The sequence below is a fragment of the Arvicanthis niloticus genome, chromosome 6, assembly GCF_011762505.2.
Source record: "Arvicanthis niloticus isolate mArvNil1 chromosome 6, mArvNil1.pat.X, whole genome shotgun sequence".
NCBI classification, from domain to species: domain Eukaryota; kingdom Metazoa; phylum Chordata; class Mammalia; order Rodentia; family Muridae; genus Arvicanthis; species Arvicanthis niloticus.
The window spans coordinates 37,943,895-37,958,310 of NC_047663.1; the positions used below are offsets into that span (position 1 = coordinate 37,943,895).

The 14,416-nt window shown below is 41.6% G+C and overlaps 1 protein-coding gene across 1 annotated transcript in view; it reads left to right on the plus strand.

The window, feature by feature from the left end:
• Tada2a (transcriptional adaptor 2A) overlaps positions 1-14,416 on the plus strand; it is a 48,202-nt gene that overhangs the window by 25,736 nt on the left and 8,050 nt on the right. Inside the window, exons 9-12 of the mRNA XM_034505591.2 lie at positions 8,330-8,393; positions 9,673-9,716; positions 10,982-11,092; positions 14,289-14,360. Of these exons, the coding sequence (XP_034361482.1) occupies positions 8,330-8,393; positions 9,673-9,716; positions 10,982-11,092; positions 14,289-14,360 (291 nt within the window). The remainder of the gene's footprint in view (positions 1-8,329; positions 8,394-9,672; positions 9,717-10,981; positions 11,093-14,288; positions 14,361-14,416) is intronic.

Here is a 14,416-nt window from a genome sequence, read left to right on the forward strand (position 1 = left end):
AGATGATGGTGCACAATGCAGATTGGTGTTTTTATTCCATACCATTGCTAATATGACTGGGCATTAGCAACATTCCATTTAGGCTCCCTCACTCATAATACTGAAAGGAATCTGGGCTGATGCCAACAAGCTCTTTCTTTGAATCACCCAAAGATTTGTGTTGATTCATGGAATTTATCCAATAAAGTCAGCTTTATGGTCTATTATAAAGGCATGGGTACAATAGAGTGATAGTTAATTGCATTCCAAGTATACTAGAAGGTTCCTAACATGGGCCCAGGAACTCATGTGCTACATAGCAATATCTGAGGAAAACAAGGAAGTTCTGAAATCTTGTAAGTGGTACTGTCTCCTACCTTGTTGAAATAAGCTATGACTGATTCAGAAAGAAACAAAAGGACTCATTAAGTCTCTGGTCTTATGACATTGTGAGATTTCCAGATAGCTGCTTAGTGAGCCCACTGGGCTCACTCTTTCATCTGTGAAAAAATCTGTCTAAATATGCAGACAACCCCTTTCTTAAATGTCCCAGGACCCTAAACTTATGGGTGAGTCATCTTTCTGGTTACTGTTCTGTAAGCCAGGGAAGCTGGAGGCACCAGGCACTGTGCTGAGTCGGGGTTTGCAATGCTTCTTGGGGGTTACAGGCTAACATAGTTTGTGCTCCCTCTGGCTGGTTGATTTTGGACTAACTGTAGCCAAGGCTGGCTTGGAACTTGCTTGGTAGATCAGGCTGGCCTGGAATCCTGTTGTGTCTGCTGTTTTCAAGCACTGATATTTCATTCATGTGCCACCATGCCAAACTTTCATGCCATCTCTATGTGAAAACCTCACTTTATCAAGTTTTCTCTGCCAGCCATGGACCCCTTTTATTCTCCACAGTGTATTTCTTTTATTTAAATTCCTAGCTTTTAGATCTTTATCCGTATACCAGAGGTCCAGCTGATCTTTCTGCATTCACTTGTTACTGCCTCTCATTTTACAGAAATCCAGTTGTATATGCATAGGTGGTTAGATAGAAATACTATAATAATACTAATATAATATTGCTAATAATAGCTAAGACATACTTCATTTACTATTTGCCAGGTCCTTCACGTGTATGAATGTTTTTTTTTTTTTTTTTTTTTTTTTTTCTACTGGGGCAGGGTCTTGCTGTAATCCAGGCTACTCTCAAACTCTCAATTTTTCTGCTTTAGCCTACTGAAAGGCTTTATGCACCACTTCACCTAGCTCTGTGAAGTCATCTAATACTTACAGAACCCTGTGAGTTGAGAGTTACCATTATTTCTGCTTTACAGATGAGAAACTGGAAAGGTCAAGTAATCGCCTGCTATACACAAGCAGCAAGTAGCAGAGCCATTCCCGTAGTCTGTCCTTGGCATTGTACAATACTACCGAGTTTTTGTTGTTTTGAGGGTGGTTTTTTTGGGGGGTGGGGGTACGGGGGGTTAAGTTTAGTTATATGTGTATGGTATGTGTGTGCATGCATGTATGCCATGACACTAATATGGAGGTCAGAGGACAGCTTGCATGAGTTGGTTCTCTTCCACCATGTGAGTTTAAAGGCTCAAACTCCAGATTGTCAGGTTTGGTGGTATGTGTCTTTACTACTGAACCATCTCAGTGGCCCCCTTTTTTGTTTGTTTGTTTTTGGACTTCTGAGATAGGGTTTTATACTGTAGCATAAGCTAGCCTCAAACTTATAGCTCTTCTTCTGTGGTGGCCTTCTGAGTGCTGGGATTAGAAGCAAGAGCCAGTGCACCTACAACATCCAGTCTTCACATCCTTAATATTTTTGTTGCTGTTTCTTTCCTTGGCTCACATTTGTAGTCTTAAGTAGCTTCACCACATGGAGAGGTGAGAATAGATAATATTCTCTTTTTACATTCAAAGAAAGCTGGGCGGTGGTGGCACATGCCTTTAATCCCAGCACTTGGGAGGCAGAGGCAAGTGGATTTCTGAGCCTGGTCTACAGAGTGAGTTCCAGGACAGCCAGGGCTACACAGAGAAACCCTGTCTCGAAAAACTTAAAAAAAAAAAAAAAGAAATTCAAAGAAATATGCAAAGTTAAGTAATTTGCCTCTGGCTTCCTGATAACTGACTTTAATCATTAGGTTACATAGGTTACATTTATAGAATTATTTTTGTGCATCTTGGCCAAAAGCTTGCAGGGGCAAATAACTATTTTGTTTTGTTTTATTTTTCAAGACAGGGCTCCTCTACGTATCCCTGGCTGTCCTTGAACTTGCTCTATAGACCAGGCTGGCCTTGAATTTAAGAGATTTACCTCCCTTTGCTTCCCAAGTGTTTGTATTAAAGGTGCATACCACCACACCTGCCCCTATTTTTATTGTGTTTTTAAACTTTATCGGGAGTGATAAGGTCAGAGGAAGATGTCAGGTGTCTTCCTTTATCACTATTAGTCAGGGATCTCTAGAGCCAGAGAATTTATGGAATGTCCCTATATTAAGGGAATTTATTGTAATGACAGTCTGCAGTCCAACTAAGTCAACAGTGGGCAGCTGTGAAAAGGAAGTCCAAGAGTCTAGTAGTTGCTTAGTCCCGCCAGGCTAGGTGTTTTAGCTGGTCTCCTATATAAGCTGGAATCCTGAAGAAGTAGGTTTCAACAGATGTGCTGGCAGTAAGTGCAGTAAAGTAGAGGGAGGCTTTCTTCCAATATCCATATACAGGCCTCCAGTAAAAGGTGTGGCCCAGATTAAAGGTGTGTACTACCACGACTGGATTTGGAGCTGGCTTTGTCCCAGGCTGGCCTTGAACTCAGATCTGCTTGCCTCTATCTTTTGGGATTAAAGGCATATATACTTTAAAAGATTAAAGGCCTAATCTTTTCATGGCCTCTATGCCTTAAGATCTCTATGTCAAGATCTGGGTCAGAAGCCTGAGTCTTCCAGGCTCAAGATCTAGAGCACAGGTGTACCCTCCATTTCTGGATTGTACTTCATTCTTGATGTAGTCAAGTTGACAACCAGGACTAGCCATCGAAAGTATCCACATTTTTTGAGATACCATCTCTCACTGAACCTGAAACTCCTCGTTTTGGCTAGGCTGGCTGGTCAGCCAGCTCCCAAGATCTGCCCATCTGGTCTCCTCCAACTGGGGTTGCAGGCACATGCAGCCGTGCCCAGCTTTTTAAAGATTTGAATTCAGGTCTTTTGCTTTTGCAGCAAACACTTATACCAACTGAGCCATCTCCCTAACCTCTTAATTTTTTAAAAGTGGTTTTGGGGTTTTTTTTTGGGGGGGGCATGCACTTTTAATCCATTTTACACTCATTTTATAGAAATAAGGACTCAGGAGGCAGAGACAGGAGGATCTCTTAGTTTGAGTAGACCAGGGCAGTCAGGACTATATAGAGATTTTTATCTCAAAAACCACCATAAAGATTTTTCTCTTTATTTTTTTAAAATTATGTTTATGTGTGCATAGCTATGTCCACATGAGTGCATTCGCCTACAGAGGCTAGAGATTGTCACTTTCCCCAGAGTTTGAGTTACAAGCTATTTTGAGCTACCAGACATGGGAGCTAGGAACCAAACCATAAGCCTCTGCAAGAGTTCTTAACCACTGAGCCATCTCTCCAGTCTCACTCAGCCTCCAGTTGAGAATGACCTTGAACCTGACCCTTCTACCTGAACTTCCCAGTGCTGGGATTACAGGTGTGGCTCAGAGAGTTTTGCTTCTTGTGATTGTCTGTTTATGTTCCTGCATTAAGGATTTTGATTGGCCTCTCTGTGGTTAAGTCCTCTCAGTTGATTTTCTTGCCAAGCAAGCAGTAAGTGCCTTCTGTCAAGAAAACAGAAACATGTTGCTAGCTATTTTGAACAATGTTAGAAATACATTGCAGTGGGAAGGAGCTGCCTCTGTCTTCTGCCCACTTCTTAAAATATTTTAAGGCCAGCCATTTGGAAACTATCAGTCCCCAGTGTAATCACAGGGCGACTGTTCTTCCCCCAGAGCTGAGATTTCAGGACCTGTGTCAGTGGGTAGATTCTGGGTGGTTCTATTTAGTGGTCTCTGGACAGTTTGTCTGGCAACTCGCAGGTCCTCAGAGGTTTCACAGAGCCTGACTTCTCCTTCTCCTGCTCTGTACCTCCCTGGGTTGTTATGCTGTTAAGATCTTGCAGTCTTTGCTGCTGAGTGTGCTTTATAAGAAAGGGGGTCGTTTCCAATACTAATTCTCTGGGAGAATTCCAGCTCTCCTCCCATTGCGGCTGTTTCTTCCCTTGTTGCCTAGAGCCAATGGCACTGAAGTGATCAGGCAGTAGAACCAGTGGTTAGCAGTATTTATTTATAGATTATTTTTGTAGTACAGTCCCAAGGTTACTTCTCTTTTAATTTAGTCATTCCTACACAAGTCTCAGGAAACAACAAAGTAAAATTAGCATTTTATAAAATTACAGAAATGTCTTTATCAAAATTATCTCTAATGTGCAGTGTCTAGGATCTCCAAGATTCTTCTCTTCTATAGAATGTATCTAAGTGGATAGGTAGTGAAGGATTTAAAGGACATAAATGTGGGTATTTCCACTGTGACGACTTTTGTTCTGTTTGGAATTGTTTCTTCTCAGTCCTTCTGTTCTCATAAGAAACTTCATTATAAACTTTGTATGTGGTCACACTATGTCAGAGACTTGTTCCCTTACCCTTTCCACAGCCTGCCCACCAATCGGCTGTTAAAAAAAAGGCAGAGTGTGGATTTTCCTGTCATAGCAGGGCTATCTCAAATCAAGAAATGTTTCATTCTTAAATTTGTAATACAGAGTGTGGTGGCACATGCCCTTCCTTATTCCCAGCACTGGGGAAGGAGAAACAGGTAGGTCTCTGTGAGTTCAAGGACAACTTTCCAGGCCAGCCAAGGTTATATAGTAAGCTTGTCTACAAAAAAGAAAGTACGTAGGTGTTGAGGACCACCCTGCCCCACACTTTGGGGCCACTATGTTGCTGTCCACACTGCCCCACGATTTGGGGCTAAGTGCTCTGGTCAAGAAAGAGGGTGGGGGAAGAAGGGGAAGAGACTCGAAGAATGGAGACAAGACAAAGATTCAGATCAAGTCTCTAGTCTCTTTTATTGTCTCTCCCTTGCAAGGAAATCCTGGGTATTTATAAGCACAAGCAGAGGAACACAGCTGAAGACACACATGCTCCTTGCAGCTAGGGTCACTAAACAGCAAAACAAGATATTGGGATAAACAAGATGTTTATCAGAGTGTGCTCAGCTGTTGTAGGCTGTTGAAAAACAAGCCTCTTGTCAGGGTATATGGCTCGAGATGGCTGCAAAGTTGATAGCTGCTTTCTGCTAAAAGTTGGCTCCCAACAGGTAGGTAGGTATTAGGATTGCATGTGTGTACCACTGTGCCCAGCTAAAATGTATTATCTTGCCCCCAACCTTCCAGAATTGTACAGGGCTCGAGACTTTTCTTTGCCTTCATACAATTAAAACAAAACAAAACCACTTATTCTTATGCACCATTATATTGTAAGGATCCATGATCTGCCAAAGAATGATACCCCAGACTCAATTAGTGTGCAAAAGCAAAGAGCATTTTATTCTGCAGAAGTCTAGCATGCTGGGGTCTACCATTTACCAAGATAGAGACACCCAAGTGAGTTTGAAGGCCTGATTTAAATAAAGTACATCTCTCAGGAGGTAGGTGACCTTTATCCTAATTGATTGGGTTTATATCTAGGGACATGCCAGAACATTCCAGAACTGTTGTTGTCTAGGAGGGTCTGGAAACTGTTACTGATCCATTGCCCTTGCCTCAGGCCAGGTGTCAGGGCAGCTTCTGATTGGTTGCCTGGGGTTTTCCAGTAATTGCCTAGACTCCAGGAGACAGATCTAGGTCTAGTCTCCTGAATCAGCCCGTCTCAATATTCTGTTCTCTTACTTCATTGGTCCTCTTTTTTTCTCCTTTGATCATATAGTTTGATTTGGATAGAAATGTGGGTTTCAAACTATTCTGTGGAGGGACCTTCGAGGCTGTTGCTGGGAAAGGTGCTGGACCTATAGTAGGAGGCTCAGCTAGGAGAGATCTGACTTACTGTGCCAAGTAAGATTTTGTTTGAAAACAGTATTTAATATTAATAGAGCATAACTCATTGCTGGGCTAATCTTGAACCTGGACAACTGCATAAAGGGTGAAGATGGGATTGCATTGCTTTTGAATTATCAGCATTCCAGGAGCTGTGGGTTCTAATTTGGAATGAAGCTTACTTGTTGAAAGATAAATGAGTATTCCCAGGCATTTCCATCAAATTCATTGCTCGAAAGACTGTTGTAATTTTTAGAATTGTTACCTGACACTTGGATTGTGCAGTAGTCGTTTGAGACATGTGGACATGTGGTGGGTTGTTTGCGATGCTGAGGGTCTTACTTTCTTGAATGACCTCAGTAATGAAAAACACAGATACCATACTCCATTTACACAAACCTTAAAGACATAACAAGTTCTTAAGATAGTTCTACAGTGTGCTGAAGTCATTAAATTACAGTGCTTTCAGACTCTCATGAAGAGTGGTTATTAAGTAGTTCAGTGCTAAGTTATATGCTACTCAGGGTTTCTTCTAGAATTGTTAATAATTAGTCTTCACTTTTTAATTCTGGAGGGCTTCTAATTATAAACTGCCTGTGCAGGGTTGTTTTTTTTTTTTTTTTTTTTTTTTAATTAATCATTTTATTCGCTTACATTTCAAATGATATCCTCCTTCCCGGTTACCCCTCCACCAACCCCCCATCTCATTCCTCCCCCATACCCCTCTACCCCTGCATGCAGGGTTTTTTGTTGTGTTTTGCTTTGTTTTGTTTTGTTTTGTTTTGTTTTTAACTTTTAAGTTTTTATTAATAAACTATTAAGCCAGGTTTAGGATAGGACTGGTAGAGAAAGTAATGCCACTAACAGCTAGCCAACTGGTGGAAGGTTCATTGTTTTTTAGACAGGGTTTTTCTTTGTAGCCTGGCTGTCCTCAAACTTGCTCTGTAGACCAGATTGGCCTTAAACTCAAAGATCCCCCTGCCTCTGTCTCCCAAGTTCAGGAGTTAAGAGTGTGTCACCATGCCCAGCTTCATTGTTTTTCTAGCAGCTCTGGACCCAGTCACCTGCATTTAGATACCTGATTCTTCTTAGCAGTGTGGGGTCTGGGGCTGGTTGTCTTCTGAGCATGGTGTAGTGGGACCACAGGAGAATAATAGGAAACACAATGTACCATGTAGAACTTGAGCTCCTGTAAGTAGTGGAGTGTTAGCAGAAGAGGTAGGAGCAGGGGAAATGTACCAACAAATTGTATTGTAAAATAATCCTTACTCCCATTTGGAGGCAGAGAGTTGGAAAAGGCAGGGAGCACAGTCGGTATGATAATGTTTTTCTATGAAGAGGCTCCAGGATGGCAAGAAGCAATATTCCTGAGTTGATGGATGGGATTAGGCAGAAAGAGTTGGCTGGCTATGTAGGAAGAGGGGAAAGAGGTTCCAGGTTGGTTTCTGTCTTGGACAACTAGCTTTACTGTAATGCTGTTAACTAAGGTAAGAGTTTTAAACGATGGGAAAGAAGCAGAAATATATAAGTGCTATGGACACCATGTGAGTAGGATTATCCAACAGAGGATGTAAAGCTTAAAATGGTTTTGAGAGTTTAAGATTGTGTAATCTGGTGGAACTTGGAACCGGGGAAGCTGAAGGGCTTATAGGAATGAGGTGAGGAGTGAAAAGAGAGACAGGAACCTTAAGAACTTTGAAGGTGGAAAGAGTGTGGTGGGGAAGGAAAGAGCAGGACAGTCACCCTGATCCCAGCTCTCTTGTTCACTGACACCAAAGCTAGAAGGGTTGGCATGAGCAAGCAAGGTATGGCTTTCCAGTGCTTCAGCTGCTTAGTGTGTCTTTTCATTCAGAGTGCAGAACTCAGCAGCTGAAAATGCTGTTCCAGCAACGTGACAACGCTGTCCCTCAGGGCTGTCCTGCCATTGTCTCTTGAGCTGAACCCTGTGCGATTCCAGCAGTAGCACTTTCCTGGTCTGGGTTTGGTTGGTAGTGCTACTAAAAGAATGATAACAATATAATGGAGAAGTTTAGTGTGCTCAGATATTTTTTATAGAATAGTTAAGGTTTGGTTAAGCCAGGTATAGTAGCACATGCTTACAGTCCCAGCTCTCAGGAGGCAGAGGCCAGAAGATAGCTGTAAGTTCAAAGCCAGCCCATATGGCAAAACTCTGGGTCAACACCCTCCCTTAAAATAATTGTTTGGCAGGGAATTTTTTTTGTCTTGACTTTCATTTTTATGTTTATTATTTATATGTACATTTGTGTTTATAGCTCTGAAGATGGCTGTGGTGGATATCTATCATTCCAGGTTAAAAGAGAGGCAAAGACGAAAAAAGTAAGTGTGGAAAAGCCATTACATTGATTGTATGTTGATTGACTGTTGATTGCATGTTGTCCATAGGAATGTTCTACTTGTGGCTTACCATGTGACCTTGTACTCACCACCTTGGGTGTAGTACATGGAATAGGGTTTGTCTGTTTGCCCTGGACTTTCTGGAACTGATCTGTAGACCAGGCTCAAACTCAGAGATTTACTCTGCCTCCTGACTGCTAGGATTAAAGGTGTGCACCACCACTGCCCAGCTTTGATCCATAAGTATTTTAAAGAAATTCTGGCAACTTTTACTTTTCTTCCCTTAGCAGACCAGAAATAGACACAGGAAGTCTAGCTCAGCAGCAGTGTGAGGCTCCAGAATCAATCCTCAGAACCCACCCCCAAAAATATTTTTGCTCTAATTTCCATAGTAGGTAAATAGATAAACAAAAGACAGACACATACATTAAGACATAAAAATAATGAAATCTTGACCAGTATTGTATTGCAGTGGCTAACAGTTCAGAAAGGTGTGCAGAGCGTGTAACTGTGTAGACTTTGTAGGCATGTGCCTTGGACACAGATTTGTTTGTTGTTACAATAGTACTCATTTCTAGATTCATTTGTATCCACAATAAAAAAGAGATGTCATTGAGAGAGACTTGAAGGACCGCGATGTCATCTGTCATGATGCTTTCTCCAGCATGTCTGGAATAGCTTCTGTGAGGTGCTGTAGAAGCTCACAGCTGCTCCCTCAGAAGCCTCAATGCTAGTCACAAACATCTCTGGTATAAATCAGAGGTTCTGGATGTGTAACCGAGTGTGGTTTACTTGAATTTGCTTTGTGTAGCACTCACAGTTACAGAGTATTATAGAACTTGGTTGTTGAGAATTGCTGTTAAGTCTTAGAGTCATGATGTTCTTCCATTTAAACATGGTCAGTCTGTATTTCAGGTGGCTTCTAAGTATGTAAGTGCTTAATATGGAATCAGTGTGTCCTTTTTTGGATCTTGGCTAGCATCTCACTTAAGTGACTGGGTTTTTTTGTTTTTTGTTTTTTTGTTTGTTTTGTTGTTGTTGTTGTTGTTGTTGTTGTTGTTTTATTTTGTTTTTTTGAGACAGGGTTTCTCTGTGTAGCCCTGGCTGTCCTGGAACTGGCTCTGGACACCAGGCTGGCCTCAAACTCAGAGAGATTTGCCCGCCTCTGCCTCCTGAGTGCTGGGATTAAAGCTGTGTGCCACCACTTCCCAACTTGAAACTTAGTTTTAATACATAGATTATTGTGTTTTTTTAATTCTAGGATTATAAGAGATCATGGATTAGTCAACCTTAGAAAGTTCCGACGTGAGTATGACCTGATGTTTTTATTCTGAATTCTTCTAATTGTGGAGTGGTTTGGAGTCATTGTGGGAGTGTACATAATCCACATTGCATGCTAGCTAGCATCACTTAGGAAGAGTTAAAGGTTCTGATGCTGGGCTGATGTTGTCAGTTACTAGTAAAGAGTGTCCAGCATATTAGAGGAGATGTTGATTCCTTGCACAGAAACCAAAAGCAAAACAAAACCAAAAATTTTGGAGGTAGCTCTGATCCATAGTGTCAGTGAAGAGCCATTCATTTATAGTCAACAACATTGCCTAAGAATTAATTGTTATAGTAATTACAGCATGAATATTAATGGATCATTTTCTAGACAGTCTAGTTTCGAAACTGTGTTAATCATAACCTTGGTCTTCAGGTTATAAAAACATTTTTGTACAGCTGGAGAGACAGTCAACAATTAAGAGCACTTGCTGCTCTTGCAGAAGACTAGGGTTTGGGTCTCACAACCCACATGGTATCTCGCCACCATCTATTTATTATTTGAGTTCCAGAGGATTTGATGCCCTCTTTTTACCTCTGTGGGCACACATGTGCTGCACATATATACATGCAGGCAGAGCACTCACGCAATTTTTTTTCCCCAGAAAAATCAGTAGAGGGATGTTGAGGGAGTCTCACAACTGCCTCAGTGTGGCATGAATCAGCTTGTCATCCTGGGGTATTCCAGATGCAGCAGTCTTTGTTTGTTTATTTGTTTTTGAGACAAGATTTGGCTGATCACTCTGGCTGGAGGTTGCTATTCTAGAGACTTGTGATGATGGTCTTCCTGCCTCTATCTCAAGGCTTACAGGCTGGTGTCCCTACGCCTAGTTGGATGGTTTCTTACATCTTTGCTTTCCTTGTTTTCCTGCAGTAATCTATATCAGAAATTTTGGCCAGTATTGTTTAATAACACAGGTTCTGCCTTTTTAATTCCCTTTCTCTTGAAACAACAGTGCCTGGTCTTGTGCCTGGTCCCATGCAAATTAAAAGGCGTGAGGGAAGACATCAATAGTACTTAGTAGTAGGGACAGTCTCCATGATAACATCCTTTCATGAGGTGCTGTGATGCTGTAATTATGATTAATGACTTGTGTTCTCAGCTGTTCTGTTTGCATGCTGTCATGGGCACCTTAGTCATGTGAGGTTAGGAAAATGTCCTTGCGTTTCACTTCCTGTTTTAAAAAATAATGCCACAAACTTAGAGGTTCTTACATTGTCTGACATGTTGTGTTTCAATTCTTTAGTAATGGAACGGCGGTATCCCAAGGAGGTGCAAGACCTTTATGAAACAATGAGGAGATTTGCAAGGATTGTGGGACCAGTGGAGCATGACAAGTTCATTGAAAGCCATGCATGTAGGTAGTTTTTGGAACTTTGTGTGTGTGTGTGTGTGTGTGTGTGTGTGTGTGTGTGTGTGTGTGTGTTCGAGGAGGGGGAGGGGGAGAGGGAGAGAGAGAAAGAGATAAGATTTAAAAGCCAGGGGAATTGGGGTTTGCTGGCCAACACCTAGCTCCAGGCTTACTGAGAGACTGTCTCAAAGGAATAAGGTGGAAAATGATGTTACAGGAACCCATGATGTCATCCTATGGCATCTGTGCATGTGTGCACCACACACAAAGACACACACACAAGACACCTACATCAAAGAGAGAAAATACTGTAGTAACTTACAAATTAGTAGAGGGTTTTTGGTTTTTGTTTGGAAGGATTTTTTGTTTTGTTTTTGTTTTGTTTTTTTCTGGTATCTTTTGTTTTTGTCTTTGTTTTAAAACAGGCTCTTGCTATATGTATGTAGCCTAAAACTTTGTGAGTAGTCCAAGCTTAGCTCTGACTTCCAGTCCTCTTGCCTTAACCTTCCTAGAACTACATTACAGGTGTGTGCCACCATGTGTAGAAGTTTTTACTTCTTACAGAACATGTCAGGTATCATGAGAAGCGGAAGGAACATGATGAATCATGTTATCTGTGTGACCAGCCTCATCGGCTTTCAGCGAGGTGGTCATCCAGAGTCATCTGATTGCACACATTCTTCCCTCTTGACCATGAGCTGGTTGTTCTGAAACCAGTTCCAAATACTGGAATGTGTTTGTTTTGCATATAAACACTTGAGTATTAAAACTAGTTTAAGCCATGGGAACAGGGTTGTTGACTTGTGAAAATGGTACTTCCATCTTCCCCTGGCCTTTCTCTCTTGTTCCTGAGATCACCCATCCCAGCTGTAGTTGGATCTTCCACTATAAAGAAAGTTGAAGTGCTTAAGCAGAAAGGCCAAGGACTTTGAGGCAGCCTACACTGGGGCCTTATTTCTGCCTATGAAAACTGTATATTCATTTGGTCCAAGGACCAGTCTCGACCTGGAGAGGGGTTCCTAGAGAAGAGGTGTCTGGGAGCCGCAAAAACAAATGACTAGAAGTCACATCCCGGGTCTGTGTTCTGCTTGCTCCAGCTTTTCCAGTCTGCTTCTCTCTATGTTCTGCTTTCTCTCTGGAGATCTCTCTGTCTATATTCTGCTTGCTTGTTATTCTAAGAGATCTCTCTGTCCATGTCCTGCTTCTTTGTGTGTGTGTGTGTGTGTGTGTGTGTCTGTCTGTCTGTCTGTCTGTCTGTCAGTTCTGCAAGCAGTTCTCTCTTTTTATTTTAAAGAATTCTCTGGATAGTTCATCTCTTGCAGAACACAGGTCCTGCCTTTTATTTTACATATCAATCCAGTCATTTACTCCAGGTTTTCCTTTTGATTATCTTATGAGTCTGCATCCAGAGATGGGTGTTCTTAAGAGACAACAAGCATACATTGTTTTCTTAACACTGCAAAAGAATTCAGAGATCTGTCTGCCTTTGTTAAGCACAGATTATAAAATACTTGGGTGGGAATCTGCCCTGAAATTACCATGTTACCACACCTGGGCCTAACCTTGCTCTATTGCCTGTCTTTGTGTCTTTCTGACAAGCTGGCTGATAGCGTAGCTGCCTTTGTTCCTTTAGATTCATGAAGCCCCTTGTAATTCATATTGCATCCTTATATTTTGCATAGTTGAGAAATTATATATATATATTTAACTCATGTATTTAGAGCTCTTTCCATAATCCTAAGGGCTGTCCTGAAGGTCCCAACATTTACTGTTTTGTGGAGACATAGCCACATTCTCAATTCCTGGACTTGTCCTATTTGTAATTCTCATGAAGTCATTTTCGTAACAGGGAGGACATTCCTCGGAGGACTCTGAAATGTACACATCATTACACAAACAAGCCTTACACCTGTAGCAGCATCGACACTCATGGAAGCTCACATGGGGCCCCTGTCCCAGGGGCAGGGACCATGTCATTTTTTTCCCACCAGATCCATGCCTTTAGTTCTGAGAAGTTTTATGTTGTGTTGTTTTGATTTTCTAGAAACATTTTTTTACCATTACTCTCATTGTACAAATATTTCTTAGGAAGCATCCTAGGCATTTTTCTTAGCCAGGTTGATTGAAACACCTTCCTTGGTTGTCAGTGTTTGTGTGGTTGGTATCGAGTGACTATTCTTTCCTTCCTGTCCTAGTTTATATCATTTCTGGCATATGTGTCACTACAGAGAACCACACCCATGGATGGCTTTTCCTTCATCCCATGTTTGAAAATTCCACTCATGTTGGAATTTTCTATCACAAAATAACCCAGCAGTGCAGTCTGAGCTGTGTGCTCAGCAACAGTTGCTGGTTTATGCAGTGCTCTTTGGTCCCTAGAGGAAAAGACTAGAAAGAAAGCAGGGCTTGAGGAAAGCTTTGTCCTTCCTCATCCAGAGGCAAACTGCATCAAAGAACTTGACTGTGTGAGTAGAAATGCTAACACACTAGGTGGCAAAGGAACATTTAAATTTAAACAAACAAACAAACAAACAAACAAAAACTTTATTTTGTTTGAGACAGAGTTTCTCTGGGTAGTCTTGACTGTCTTCAAACTTACTTTGTAGAACTGTCCTAGAACTCCCAGATATCAGCCTGCCTCATGCTAGGATTAAAAGTGTATACCACCACCACCCGGCTAAAATATTATGAATTGAGCCAGTTTTTTCACACTTATAGGTGTCTCCTAAAGTCCTAGTTGTTGCCTCTCTAGAGATGACATTTGGAGGACAGCTGGAGTAGGCTCTTCTCAACTCTTGGGGGAATTTTTTTTGTCCTTTGTGGGTTTTTTTGCTTTTGTTTTTGAGACAGGGTCTTATTATGTAGCTCTGGCTATCCTGGAACTCATTATATGGTCCAGGTTACCCTGGAACTAGCAGAGATCTACCTGTCTCTGCCTCCCAGGTGAGTTCCAGAATAGCCAGGGCTATACAGAGAAACCCTGTTTCAAAAAACAAAAGAGAAAGGGGTGGGCTGGGGGCGGAGGGGAGCATCCTAAGATGAAGTCATCCAGCCTGTACATACGGTGGGATCACTGAATCACACCTAACTGCTTTCTGGCGTTGATTTGTTTTTTTGTTTGTTTTTTTTGTTGTTGTTGTTGTTTGTTTTTTTTTTTTTTTTTTTTTTTCAATTTTTTTCCTTTGTTCTTCTGGAGAAACAGTGGAATTTGAACTCCGAAGGGAAATCAAGAGGCTCCAGGAATACAGGACAGCAGGCATTACCAATTTTTGTAGTAAGTATGTTTCCATTACTTGCAGTGCCCATGTCTCTCGAATACAAGAGGGGACC